General features: G+C 28.0%; 1 protein-coding gene across 7 annotated transcripts in view; it reads right to left on the bottom strand.

Annotated features, from left to right (window-relative positions):
• LOC107453953 (sister chromatid cohesion protein PDS5 homolog A) overlaps positions 1-13687 on the bottom strand; it is a 57117-nt gene extending 43430 nt beyond the window's left edge. For 2 of the 7 annotated variants that reach the window (XM_087157101.1, XM_087157106.1), the window contains exons 1-9: positions 11959-11990; positions 10657-10753; positions 7133-7257; positions 5302-5499; positions 4820-4906; positions 4640-4740; positions 2955-3081; positions 2789-2869; positions 623-757 (exon numbers count right to left, since the gene is read on the bottom strand). In XM_087157101.1, the coding sequence (XP_087013227.1) occupies positions 623-757; positions 2789-2869; positions 2955-3081; positions 4640-4740; positions 4820-4906; positions 5302-5499; positions 7133-7228 (825 nt within the window). In that variant the 5' untranslated portion in view covers positions 7229-7257; positions 10657-10753; positions 11959-11990. Of the gene's footprint in view, positions 1-622; positions 758-2788; positions 2870-2954; positions 3082-4639; positions 4741-4819; positions 4912-5301; positions 5500-7132; positions 7258-10656; positions 10754-11958; positions 12051-13668 lie in introns of those variants that run through there. The other 5 variants (XM_087157104.1, XM_087157105.1, XM_087157102.1 and 2 more) reach the window with 5 other exon arrangements.
• Positions 13688-14020: the final 333 nt, after the last annotated feature.

The raw sequence follows: 14020 nt of genomic DNA, 5'->3' as shown, positions 1-14020 counted from the left end.
TATGTTTATTTTTATTGCAGAAAATATGTAAAACTCAAAATTAATATATAAAAATATTTTGCATATTTTTGAGAACACAAATTACGGATATAACAAGTTCAATAACATATCTAACAATTATAATCCATTTAGGTTAAAAATACAAACTTCATGAAAAATAATTAGAAATTAAAATTATATTTTACAGTACAAACCTTATAAAATTATTTATGCATTTTAGTTTCGATCTGTAGGCAGGTTACCAGACTATCTGAAGACTTAGGTTGATTTTGCATTTTTATTTAAGACATGTAAGCTTTCAAAACTAGGAATTGAATATTATTAAGTATTTTTATGCATAATTTTGTAGTTGTTTATATATTTGGGCAACAGAATTTTTTTTATTAAATAAAGAATTATAACATCAAATGATAATTATGAACTTTTGGAGGGTGCTTCACATTAAAGAAGTCATAACTACTTTAAGCATATATATCAGATACTGATACCATTCAAAGATTGAATAAATTTATTTTACATTAAGTTGCCGATGATCATATCTGAAAATGCTGTCAAAATTTATATAACTTGAAAATACGCTTAAAAAAAATTTAAAGATAAAATGAAGTTTAAATAGACTTACCATCAGTTTATTTTCTAAGTTATTTACCACCACAATAATTTCAGAGGGAATGATTAGATTCAGTTCATATATTAATTCATAAAGATGTTCAGAAATAACATCTTCTTGCTGACTGTCCATTGCTTTAATAAATGACTAAAAAAGGTCAAAAACAATTAAAACAAAAACTTTTTCCAGAAAATAATAGATTATGTTAAAATTTTGAGCCAATCAAATAATTCATGTTCGTAATATTAATTATTCTGAACTGAAATAAAATAATGGTTTTTAAGTAAAAACATATTTTTATTGTATATTTAATACAGTATTAATACAGAAACATTATATACAGGATATTGTATATTTAATATATCGAAATATGAAGAATGGTTACAACAAAAATGTTCAGAACTAATATATGCCCATAAGTGAGTACAGTAGAAGTCCATTAGTCCGGCATCCAACAGTCCGGAATGCCCGATAGTCCGGCATCGCTCCGGAAAATTGTAAAAATTTTGGTTTTCTCCAAAAGTGTGTCTTTAAAGCAAATGAAAAGGCTCGAGTGCTATTCGGAAGTTTTCGGGGTAGTTCGAGATCATCAGGAAGAGCTCGGTATTGTTCGGAAACAACAGGTGCAGTGTAGCTCCGTTAATCAATCTCGAAGCGTCTTCGCCATTTTTTTGTGCGTTGTTGTTTTGTGTCCTTTCACATCGCAGTAAACGCAACTTTTGAAACTGTTTATAAAAAAAGTGATTTTCGTTCTAACTGTACAGTGACCATGTTTTCAAAACCTAAGTCTTCGAGTTCTGAACCTGTTGAACAAGAACTAATAGATGGGGACATTATCAGCATTGTAGTAAACCCTCAGCCTACTCAAAATCTTGAAGAAAGTGACTCAGATGCCGAGAAAGAAGAGGAAAAAATCAGCTGGGCGGAAGCTACAGAATCACTAAATAAGTTTATCTCTTTTGCTGACGCTAGTACTAGCTACAGTGCTTCAGAAATTATTGATTTCCATATCATTAGAAATAAATTTTATACTAAACGCCAAAAGTCAAGAAAACAAAAAGACACTCGTGACTTTTTTAAATCTAAGTGAAATATGTTTTACAGTACGTGTACATACATTATATGAAATGTAAAATAAACTTTGTTGTATGTCTTTGCATGCTGTATTTGTAGTTTAATTATTAACCTAATTGTTCTTATAATTACTGCCCGATAGACCGGAATTTTCGGTAGTCCGGCACCGGGCCGGTCCCGTACGTGCCGGATTATCGGACTTCTACTGTAAATCAGTCTTTTATTTTATTTTCAGCGTGAGCATTTTTTGAAAATAGTTTTAAGTTGAAAGAATTTTCATTTTCTTTCTGATTAAATTTTTCATCGTTATTACCATTCTTATCAATAGAATCTGTAATTGTTTATTGTCGCATTTAACTAGATTTAATAATACTTTAATCCTAGCTATTCTATGGTGGCAGAACATAATTTATCATAGAATAAATAATGCTTTAAGCAGAGATTCGACTAGATTTTGGAAACTATGGGTCATTAAGACCCAAAACTTCCATATTTCTGGGTTCTTTCTTGCCAAAAGTGAGTCCTTATTTAAAATATGACTTCTCATTCCTCTAATTATATTCATGGTCCTCTATATCCCTTTATTAATGTTTATATTTGTAACTATTCTATTTATTAATAAATAAAACTAAAAATTTCAAAAGAGGAAGATTTATATTTGAATTGAACATTTAATCTTTGAATTGCGACTGATCAAAGAAAAACAGACTTTTCCAAGATTTAGATTACTCGTTCCCAACTTATTTTTCAGGTCTTTACGTTTTTCGGCGTATTTGACGTGTTATGGTACAAAAGCAAAATCACTATTGAATATTAGGTGTGTTTGGGGTATAATGTGTCACTGATTTAGTATAAATGGACACGAATTCATATTTGCAAGCTTAAAATTTCAATGTTAAAGTATTATTAAATCATTGAACATCAGAAATAAAAAAGCCAAATGATGATTAACTTTTTTTCTTCTTAAGATTGTTTTTTGGAACTGTACAAAAACTAAGAGAATAGCAGACTCTTCTTAGAAAGCTTTTGGTATACATCATTGTTGCAGATGAGCATTTTGACAGTCAAGTACAAAAATCTAGGACAATCTTGCAATAAACTTACAGTTTGTATATATCGTTCCAATACTGTTGCTGTCTGCTTAAGCAAATCTTGAGCCAAATTGTAAGTTCTTTCACAAGAAGACTGAAATTGTAACATAATGGTATTATAAGTACTTATAAATTAGAATAAATATCTTTATATAAAAATTTTAAGAAATAGTGATTACCTTATTTGGTTCAATAATTTGAGTTAAAATAAACAATAAAAGCTGGTGTGGTACATTATCAGATTCTGCAATCAGAGGACATAACATGTTTAATGTCAAACGACTAACTTTTAGATTGTCAAGGACCCTGGAGAAAAAATATAACATTTTAGTGAATAATGATTCAAAGTTGTAAGCTATTTAATTAAATCAAATATTTTATCATCATTATGAAATACTACTACACACTCTACAATGTGTGGTAGTCATAGAATTAAGTAATTAGTTGTTACAAAACATGGGAAATTGCCAGTCACAAAAACAGGCAATTTTGAAGGCAGAAAGAATACTACTACTCAATAACATGAAAAAACTTGCTTTCCTATGTGGAAAACAATGCAGATCAAAATGCACACTTGGAATGTCATAGGGTTAAAAGTTATGCTTTTCAACAAAAAATTTGATACAATCAGAGGTGATTGTGAGCCCAAGTCAAAATTCCGGAAAATATCTTGCGTTTAAAAAAACGAAACAAAAAAACAGCTTAAATTGAAAAATTAGAAGAAAAAAAATTTAAACAAGGTTTTTTTCCTTTTTCTCAATATTTCTTAGTTTACTTAAAATATATTTAAAATTTTACACATACCTATACCATTTACAAATACCTATGATGATCTGGAGAAGTAATTAAAATTTACAAATATATCTTTCTTTCTTAAGTTTATGATTGTAACAACTATTTACTGATAAAAAATGAATATTGATCATGAATATAAGCTTATAAAGTATCTCTCTGGCTCTCCCTTACAAACAAATAAAATAAACAATGTTTTAAAGTTCCATCTTTGAAAATTTGATTTCCAGAAACTTCTGTGATCAATGATTTCTTGAAACGTCTGGACCTCCGATCTCCGGAACACTGTTAGTGAAAATTCAAGAAATCTGGATTTTTTCCGGAGCACAATCAGCCCTGTACAATTAATTTTTACTATTAATTTGCGATAATACATTTACTATTTTTTTCCCTTCTCACTTAGCTATAATTTCTAGTTCGATTAAACAACTTTAGAGCATTTTCATCCACAAGAATTCTCTATTGTAAAAAATAGTTTAGGGGATTTTAGTAAAAATTCCTACTGTTTATTTTAATTACAAATATCATTCCATCTACAAATATTTATTAAATTTGTTTTGAAAATTTTAATTTAGAATTTACATTCAAATTGTGCAGCTTTAGTGTCGATTTTAATTAAAATAAGTCAAGTAGAAATGAGGTCTTTAAAAATAAAATGGAAAACATTGCTTATAATTTAATGGCCTTCCTTTATAACCATAGTTTCGGGTTAAAGGAAGTTGTAAATGTTTATACATGTCTCAACTCAACTTAAAATTAGATCAAATATGATTGAAAAAAATATCTAAAATTTTTTTGAAGTAAGCTTTGTATTCAGATGTGCTATTTGTCAAAAAATTTAAATTCAAGATATATCTTCTCAATTCAGGAGACTAAAAATTTCCTGTCTCATTTTTTTAACCCATCATATGATAACTTTTCAAAATCATAAATTCAAAAGCCATAATTTAATAATAATAATAAAAAAAAGCATTTATGGTTAAGGAAAACAAAACTATAACTTTAGATTTTGTATTAATACATTTAAGCAACACAGTATTTATGAAAATTTTATACAAAAGACATTATCAACCTTATAATGTTAAACATCTGTTTGAATAATGGAATCACAATCTCTTCAGGTTTCTGCATAGTATCATGGCACAAGGTGAATGTTTTCATAATTGTTAAATTCTGAAACAAATAATCAATTCAGTCAATTTGAAATAAACATTTAAAGCTTTATAAAATATTCAGAAATATTTTAAGTTACCTCAAGCAAGTAAAAAGAACCAGTGAAATTCGTACCACTTGCAGATGTTAAACCTCTTAACTGATCAATGAATAAATTAAATAAGGCCTGAAATAGATACAAATCAGAATTAGAAAATAAATAAAAAGTAACATGAAAAACAAATATTTTCTAAAAAATTATTAATTCCATAAAAGGAGATATTTTTACATTTAAAACTAACTCAATCAGTTTTCTGAAGTACCATGTAACATTTATTATTCAGGTGTTTGTATGTGAGTAAATACTTTCAAAATAATTAATGATTTTTAGTTATTTTAATACAGTTTTAGTAAAATATATTTTAGTTTTCTGCTTTTAGTTATAACAATCATAGATTTTCTAAAGTTCAATTTGAAAACTACTATTACTATTGTTTAAAAAGGTCAGAAATCATCAACAAAAGTTGTCTTTTAAAATTATAAAAAAAAATAGATACAGAAGAAAGTCAAAATAATTCATACTTCAAGAATTTTTGGGTCACTATAAGGATTGACTGGAGCAAATATACGGAAAACATCTGCAATACAAAGAGCAGCGCCACGTCTGATGTTTTTACTGCGGTGGTCTAAGAAAAAGTCAGATGCCAGATGAAATGCCAAAGGCTGGTATTTTGAATTATCATCCTCTTGACTAATTGTCTGAAGCACCTTAACACACACCTAAAACAAAAGAAGAAATGAAATGAATATAAAAGCAAATATATATATATATATATATATATAAGAAACAGTATTCTAATAGTTCAGTTTATATGACACATTCTATTACCTCTTTTACTTCACAACCAAACAATATTATTTAATCTTTTTAATATTACTGATTGCCCACAAAAGGAGAAAAACTGGCGAACAAGTGTCAAAAGTAGAGAGAAGTGGATTCGAATTCAAAAGAAGGCACTGGCCCACTCTGGGCTGTCTAGCCAAATATGATGATGATGATTGCCCACAACTGGTAATAAAGACAAGGGGGAAAAAATGCAATACATGCTTTCCATGACACTGGAAAAATATATGAAATTAAAAAAATCCAATAAAATCGTTATTATTATTTTTTTTAAGAATTACTTATTTTAAGAAAAATCATATGAATAATTTCAATTTTAACAAATAAAATTTTATTTAGTACAAGAAAGTTGAAATTTTTTCACATTTATTTACTTTTTTTAAGACATTTTTAAATTTATCATGCATAAAACCTATATCAGTAATTTAATATTAATTTGACTAAATGAAGCTAATTTTAGTTTCCTAAAAAATGTGCAATTACATCTAAATTACAATAATTTCTATTATCTTTCCTTTATTTAACGTTAACTGTTAATTCAAAAAATTAATTAAAAAAAATTCTTGTTAATTTTTTGAATAGAGAAGTATTTATTTAAAATGACTTTTGATATTAACTTTGCTTTCAATATCTGGCACAATGAAAAGAATTTTCTTTTTTTCAAACAATAAAATTTATTAAAATAGCAGTATAATTAAGAATAACTTTTTATACCAATTTTGTTATAACATGCTACATAATTTAAAATTTTATTTTCTAAAATACCTCATACTTAAAATAAAAAAATTTTAAAATGCTTTTTTTTTCATAATGTTCTGTTCAGAATATTAAAAAAAGTTTCATCAAATAAAATTTTAAATCATTATGTATAGTCAAATATATAAAAGAAGGGAGTGATTTTATCAACCTTTAAACATTTAATATTCAGGAAATTAAATCCATGTTAGTTCACCCAAAAAATGTACCTTATATAGAAATATGCAAACTTAAATGGAATAAAATAAATTTAATAAAATAAATTAAAATTTTTGGGATTTATTTTTCAAATTTTATTTACTTAAACATAATACATATTTAAACTTAAATTATAAAACAGACATTCATCATACATCAGGGAATTTCATATTTATTTTGTAAAATACAGTACAGAACCCGTTATCCGGAAATCAGAAAACCGGAACAAAATTCGATAAATTTTCCCGCCAATTTCTTTAAGAAATTTTTTTTTTCTTATAAGATTTTAGGATTTTTCTTTCTTTTTTGAAAGATGTTTACCTTACCATCATTTTGGAAATAATCATTAGTGTATTACTTCATCGTTTTTTCTTCTTTTTAAGATTATTTACAAATATATATATTTTTTTAGTTGGGTTTTACAATAAAAAAACGACTTTCTGTAGCGATTCAGAAAAATGGAAAAATCAGTTATCCGGAATAGTGATGGTCCCGATCGTTCTGGATAATCGGTTCCCTACTGTCTAAGAACAATTTTTATGATATTTCTATTACTTTTAAGCGCCGATTCAGTTCATCAGTTGATATATCTTCTGTCAATTCCTTCACTCCTGGAGGGTATACCAATTTTTTCTTCTTTTGTTGTGCCATTGATTGTGTTAAAGAACCAAAATCTATAGCTGAAAATAATAAAAATAAATGAAATATGCTTATTAACAAGGAAATCTGATTGCAAGCCCTTAAGCTACCAATTTCAGTTGGTTTAACTAGAAAAATGTAATGTTGAATTACAGAGATATCAAATTTTATTGTTATTTTTTATTATTTCATTTCTGACATATTTTTATAATTAAACCTAGCTAGATAATAAGCTTAAAATTTATTAATGGCAAAATTTAATAATTGCAAAATTTATTCATAAACAATAAGGTCCATTAAAAAACATAATATGTGCAATCTTAACTTTTTGTTTTGTTTTGGAGGGAGCTAACTTTTATAATATACTGTAGTGTTGCTACAACTCACTACAATACCTGATGTTTTGAGTCTCTTCTAGGAAATATTTTGAGGTATATTTTCAATGGCATGGAGAGTTACAAAGAAACATGGGGGAAAAAATAGAGCAACAGGAAACAATAAGCAAAATATGTAAAGCACAGGTATGAGCTGTTTCCCTGACTTGCCAGTACAGTGACAGCTCAGAATCCCCGTGTAGTGATGTACATCAGTAGAGGTGGTACAATTTTAAGTAATGTAGAATCCATTGTGTGATATAGGTATTCCTCAAACAGTCATGATCCGTCATCTCAGGAAATATTTATAATTTAAGTTGCCAATACAGGATTATCAAAATTTATTATGTTGAATCTATACTTCAACTGATTTGAGTAGAAAAATATGGAAAAAGAAAATAACCAAGAAATATTAGGTATAGCATACCAACAAACCAGTTTTCAACTCATTAAATGACTTTAAAACAAATAGCATTAAACATTGCTGTAACTTAGAAAATTCAGCTTTCATTTGAAATCGACATGAACAAGAAATTATAATCATAATATATTAAATTTTATTGTTTTTATCTGGCAGATATTATGTAATGACTGATATCTAAAAAAATTCGGAGATTAATTTTTTTGTGAGCATAAATTTTTTTAATTAACTTTGGTAGCCAGAACAAGACTGTAAAAATTTGATATTATTCATCACATCAAAATTATACTATAAATCAAATTACCAATAATGAAAAGACAATTAAATTTCTTAAAGATAAGAAAAGGGAGAAATAATCAAGTTAGGTCATACATACTGATTCCTCATTCAAGTGGCTGAATCAGAGCTCATTCTAGGCAGGGTAAGCAGGGCGCAGCACACTGCTGCCCTTTTAGTCAAAAGAATCCACCCTATTGCCCCTGAAGTAAATTAGTGTCCTGATGTAATAAGACTCCATACCAGGGTTGGGTTTTTGACGTCAAAAAGAGGTTTTTGACATGACAAGGGTATAATACTGGTTTAAACCGTCAAAAACCCGTCAAAAATGTCAAAAACTAAAGTTTGCCAAAAAAATATATTAACTTCAAAACTACCAACAGTTGCCATGCATTATATTGAAATTTAATTATACTATAGGTAATCAGCAGCTTTTAAGATATTTTTTAATTAAAATTAAGGTAATATAACAGATTTAAAATCTTAGAAATTTATATTCAAATGCATGTGCAGAAAAATTTTGCACAAATTTTTTTTAAATATTTATATTTTGAAAAAAAAAAAATTTTTTTTTGATACTTAAGAAAATTAAAAGTTTATTACTATGCATTTTTGACATATAAGGAACATATAACTAATATTTATAAGGAACTTACAAGTTATGTTGTATAAATACAAACTTGATACAAGTGTATGAAAAAAAATTTTTATGTTATACCGAATATCTTTATTATCCAGTATGTTAATTTGAATTTAAAAGTAGTTATATTTGGGAATAATGATAAATATAATTCATATTGTTTATTATATTTATTTATAATTATTACACTTACCATTTTCAAACAATTTTTACCTCTTAATTTGTTTCCCCCACTTGTATTAAGAATACAAATAATGCATATCTTGAAAGCAAGAAGTAATTATTCAACAGCTGAATATTTAGATATTCAACAAAACTATGTATATAGTATTCAGCAAAATGAAATTCACAAGTATTTGGATAAACTAAATTTTCAGCATAGTAAATGAATAGGCTGAATATACTGTAAATCGACACTAACTACTCTGTGTATTTAACAGAAAGCACTTAAATTTGTATTGTCTTATGTTAAAAAGATTACTAAGAAGATTTAAAAGAATATTAAAAAGATTTTTCTTTAAAAGATGTCTAATGAACAAAACTGCTAATGTTTATCTTTAAAAATGTCTAATTTTTAGTATAATCTATACTATACACTAAATTTGGTTAGAAATAAATTTCTTAATAATATCACTGCAGATTTTCAATAACACATGAAAATGAATACATAATATTACAAAAGATGTGAGCTTTCAAAAGTACAAGATTTTGGTTACTATTCAAAATATAAGTGTTTCTTCAAAATTTTAAATTTGTTTTTTCTAGAACATATTTAGAAACACTATCCTTTATAAAAAATATATAAATTTTATGTATTAATTAAATTTCACATATGAATATAGGTTTTTGACATTTTTGACAGTGAGGTTTTTGACGTGACGGTTTAAACTATGGTTTAAACTGTCAAAAACTGTCACATGTCAAAAACCTGCCAACCCTGCTCCATACCCTTTTTGCACTTTCATTCCTCAACACTTTATTTTTCCCCCAAACTCTACAGTGGATTTCTCAAACTTTTATTTTTAACGCTTTTTACTTAGTTTGTCATTGCTGTCAATACATAGATTTATATGAGAAAGGAAAAATAGCCAACACACCCCCTTGTTGCACTTGTCTTTGAAAGTTTGCAGTTACTTCCACTATCATTAAATCATGATTATTATTAGTCATTTTAATTATTAAATCATAACTACCGACACTTAAAAACATAAATGTATTATTTTATTAATATATGCATGCATTTTAAATATATTACCAAGCTAATTAGCTCATGAACTCGATACATATGTTAATTTATTAATGAAAATTAGTAATTTATATGATTGCTTTGCTACTTTTAGTGAAGTAAAAAAAAAATTCTTTTATTAATTGACAATGTTTTTTAATGTAACGTGTAAGGCCCATGGAAAGAAATTATTGCCTTTTTAGAATAATAATGTCCTTTTTTTAAACTTTTGCACCCTGCCCCTTTTTCTGCCTAGAATGAGCTCTGGCTGAATTAAAATAAAATGGTGGCATACTAAGAGATTTTTGAGTTTGTGTCAGCCCAAATAACTAGTTTATAATTATATGCATATATAATGTTTTTATTTTAAAAAAAAAATCATTCTACTGGCATGAGATTGCAAAAAAAAAAAAGAAAAAAAAAAGAAAAAGGAAAAGAGAAAATTGGGAGAAAAAAAAAAAGAACAGGTATGAAAAACAGTTAAAAAAAGAAAATTTTATTTACAGTATTAGTTAAAAATTAATATGCAGCAAGCTATTTTAACTTTCAACAAGAGAATTAATAAATCACTACCATATCAACCACCTTAGAAAGTCAGCATCTAAAAAACATTTATTTTTAAAATAAGATAATACTATTAAACAAAAGTAAAATTATTCATATAAATATGAAAGCCTTAAATAGGAAAATGGTGCATAGTACATAATACAGAAGTTAAGAAAAAAGGTACTTTTTTTTATTCCAATGCAAAGATATTGAGTACACATAAATTCAACTGCTTTTTATTTTAGAGGTGACAGTTTTTGTTCAAATTAAAAAACAAATAAATAATAAAAAAAAAAAATGAATAAATTTACTTATGCAAGGGAAATGAATACCACCAAAATTTATTAGTGAAATTTGATCAAACATTTAAAAAGACAAAATGGGACTTTAATCTTTATCAATTCATCGATTTTAACTTTTGATGAGTTTATAAAAGGAGGGGAATCTTGAATTTGCGAATATATCTCCTGCCTGAACTAATTTCAGTGATAGTTTATTGCATTGATACAATTATAACAGTAACTACGATTACATTTCTTTACCTTACTTTTGAATAAATTATTTTTTTGAAAAAAAAATTTACTTTGAATTTTAACTTGGTCTGTCATTTTGAAAACTTGTTAGTTGGAATCCCCCTATTTATAATATACTTTTGGTAATTCTAAATCACAAATTAGAAAATTAGTAAATATATTGCTCATTATTAAATTCTCTGAAATTAAAAACTCACAAGTTTTGTTTACTTATTATTTCTATTACACCAGAAAATATTTAACATTACATATCAATAAAAATAGAATAACAGCAAGCCAAAAATTTAATCATAACTGCGAATAAATAAAATTTTAAAATAAAAAAATAATTTTAATAGAAATATTATTCAAACGGTACTTTAACATTATCTTCAAATGTTAAAACTATTACACTACATGACGTGAACAATTAGAAAATTTATATATGATTTAAAAGATAATTTCGTCAAAAAAAAAAAAAATTAGGCCAGTAATATAAATATTTAAGATGTAACATTTTTACTGTAAACTGAAATACACACTTAAACAGAATCTTTCTTAAAAGAATTCAAAATGTAAATAGACTGCAAAGCATATCTTGATTGCAATTCAATGCTAATAACAGCATTATTAAATAGATGATAAATGCGTACACATTATTTAAATGGAACTCAAATCAACTATTAATAATAAAGATAAAGTGCATTTAAATAAAAGTAAAAGAATAAATAACATAAAGAAAACTTACTTCATTCTTCATTCATATGAATCTGCCGCGGCCATGCGTGTAAACAATCGCAGTATTGCCAGACCTTAAGATTAAAAAGTAGCGAATGGAAGCTCCAAATTTTGCAGCCCAATGAAATTACGCTATTGGCGATCGAAATGGGTTGCAGGCTGCGTAGAGCAAAACTCTCTACCTATGGCAACACTTCACATGCTTTCCCCTGTAGCGAGTGGAGAGTCATAGAGGAAGGAAGTACGTTAGTTTATGTCTTGATTTTCATATAGATTAAAATCTTTTATGTTTAAAACTATATGGAACTAAAAACTACATTAAACATAGTTCTAAAAAAACCATAACGAAAATTTAATTGCTGTAGTTGTTAAAGTTCATTTACGTCGCACTAGAGCTGCACAATGGGCTATTGGCGACAGTCTGGCAAACATCCCTGAGGATGATCCGAAGACATGCCATCACAATTTTGATCCTCTGCAGAGGGGGTGGCACCCCCGCTTCGGTAGCCCAACGACCTGCACGTGAAGTCGAGCACTTTACGGTAGCACAGTTTAACGAGAACCAATACCGCACACCCTCGGTCCCTATGCAGACTGATCCAAGTGGTCACCCACCCGCACACTGACAGCAGTCAGTGATGCTTGACTTCGGGGATTTGCTGGGAACCGTGTCTTAACGATCAGTCCACTGCGGGACAACGGAAATTTGAAAAAATATTTTTATTAAATAAATAAGAAAACTATTACGAAAAGTGAAAATATCGTAGTACATTCGTATACAATTGAAAAGAGGAGGAGAGGGAAGGGAGAAGAGCCAAAGTCATGAAACCGGTCTCTCTCCAGGTGGCGTTTCGAGTTATGCTGGTAACAATTAGTTGTTATGTTCGTAATAATTAGAGATAGTTAGGGACATTTTACTCTACCCAAAGAAAAAAAAAAATAGATATGTGTAGGTTTTTTTTACCAGTAAATTCGATTTTCCAGCGTGGTTGTCGCATTACTTGTTTTCTTTTCTAATCCTTTAAGAATATTTGTAAGTGGTTTTGCAATAACAGCGTAATTTCGAATGTGCTTTCTAAACTGATTGGTGAATCCAAGGAAACTGCGGTTTTCGCGAATTGTTTTTAGAGTAGAGCAGTGTTTCCCAAAGTGTGGTACGCGTACCCCCAGGGGTACGGGAACAGTTTAGCGGGGGTACGCGTTCTTATGCAAAATATCTTGCAACAAACGAAATTTTCAAAATTTCTTATTTAAAAACAACTCTAGCCATAAAAATTTAAGATTGCGTATTTTTCTATTCGCTATGTTTTACTGTTAATAATGAGGTTACTACAGTTAATAATGAGGGGTGTCAACAGGCAGTTGTGATTTTTAACTTTTGGACAATTTAAATTTTTTATAGTAAAAAATACATTCATTTTTTTTATCCGTGGTACACAGCGTTCTACAAAAAATTTAGAAAGGGTACACAAAAGTCATAAGTTTGGGAAACACTGGAGTAGAGTAACGTGCAACTGCTGCTGTGCGTTCTGGATCAGGGCGTACGCCATCTTAGGAAAGAATTCGAGAAAAAGGAGAAATTTCTGATACAGCAAATTGCGACTTTCCTGGATTTAGTTTGAATCCAGCTTTACGAGAAGCTTGAAAAATATTGTAAATAACTTTAAGGTGGTAATCAAAGTTATCATGTGAAGTTGAAATGTCGTCAGTATGTATTTACATTATGTTGTTGTTGTTGTTTCTTATCCTCTAATTGTCTGACGAAGTCAGACAAGATCCAGTAGGTTGTTGACCCTCAAAAAGTCGATTACAAGAAGTGGAGAAGCATATAAATTTACATTTTGTTCAGCAAGGTGGATGTAAGCACATTTTATTGCTCTTGTCATCGTAGATGGGCCGTTAGTGAAACCAAATGGCATTCGAAGAAATTCATAATATCCATCAGCGGTAACAAAACCAGTTTTGTAGATGTCAGATTCTCTGACGCGAATGGTGTTAAATGCTGATTTGACATTAATTTTAAAATTAAAACATTTTCCTACTGTTCATTTAATCGCATCTTCCATCTGGTC

This window comes from Parasteatoda tepidariorum, chromosome 2 (genome assembly GCF_982258835.1).
Source record: "Parasteatoda tepidariorum strain Cologne lab strain chromosome 2, Ptep-v5.0, whole genome shotgun sequence".
Classification (NCBI taxonomy): Eukaryota; Metazoa; Arthropoda; class Arachnida; order Araneae; family Theridiidae; genus Parasteatoda; species Parasteatoda tepidariorum.
The sequence above is the reverse complement of the archived record's forward strand: the minus strand, read 5'-3'. Positions and strand labels throughout refer to the sequence as shown.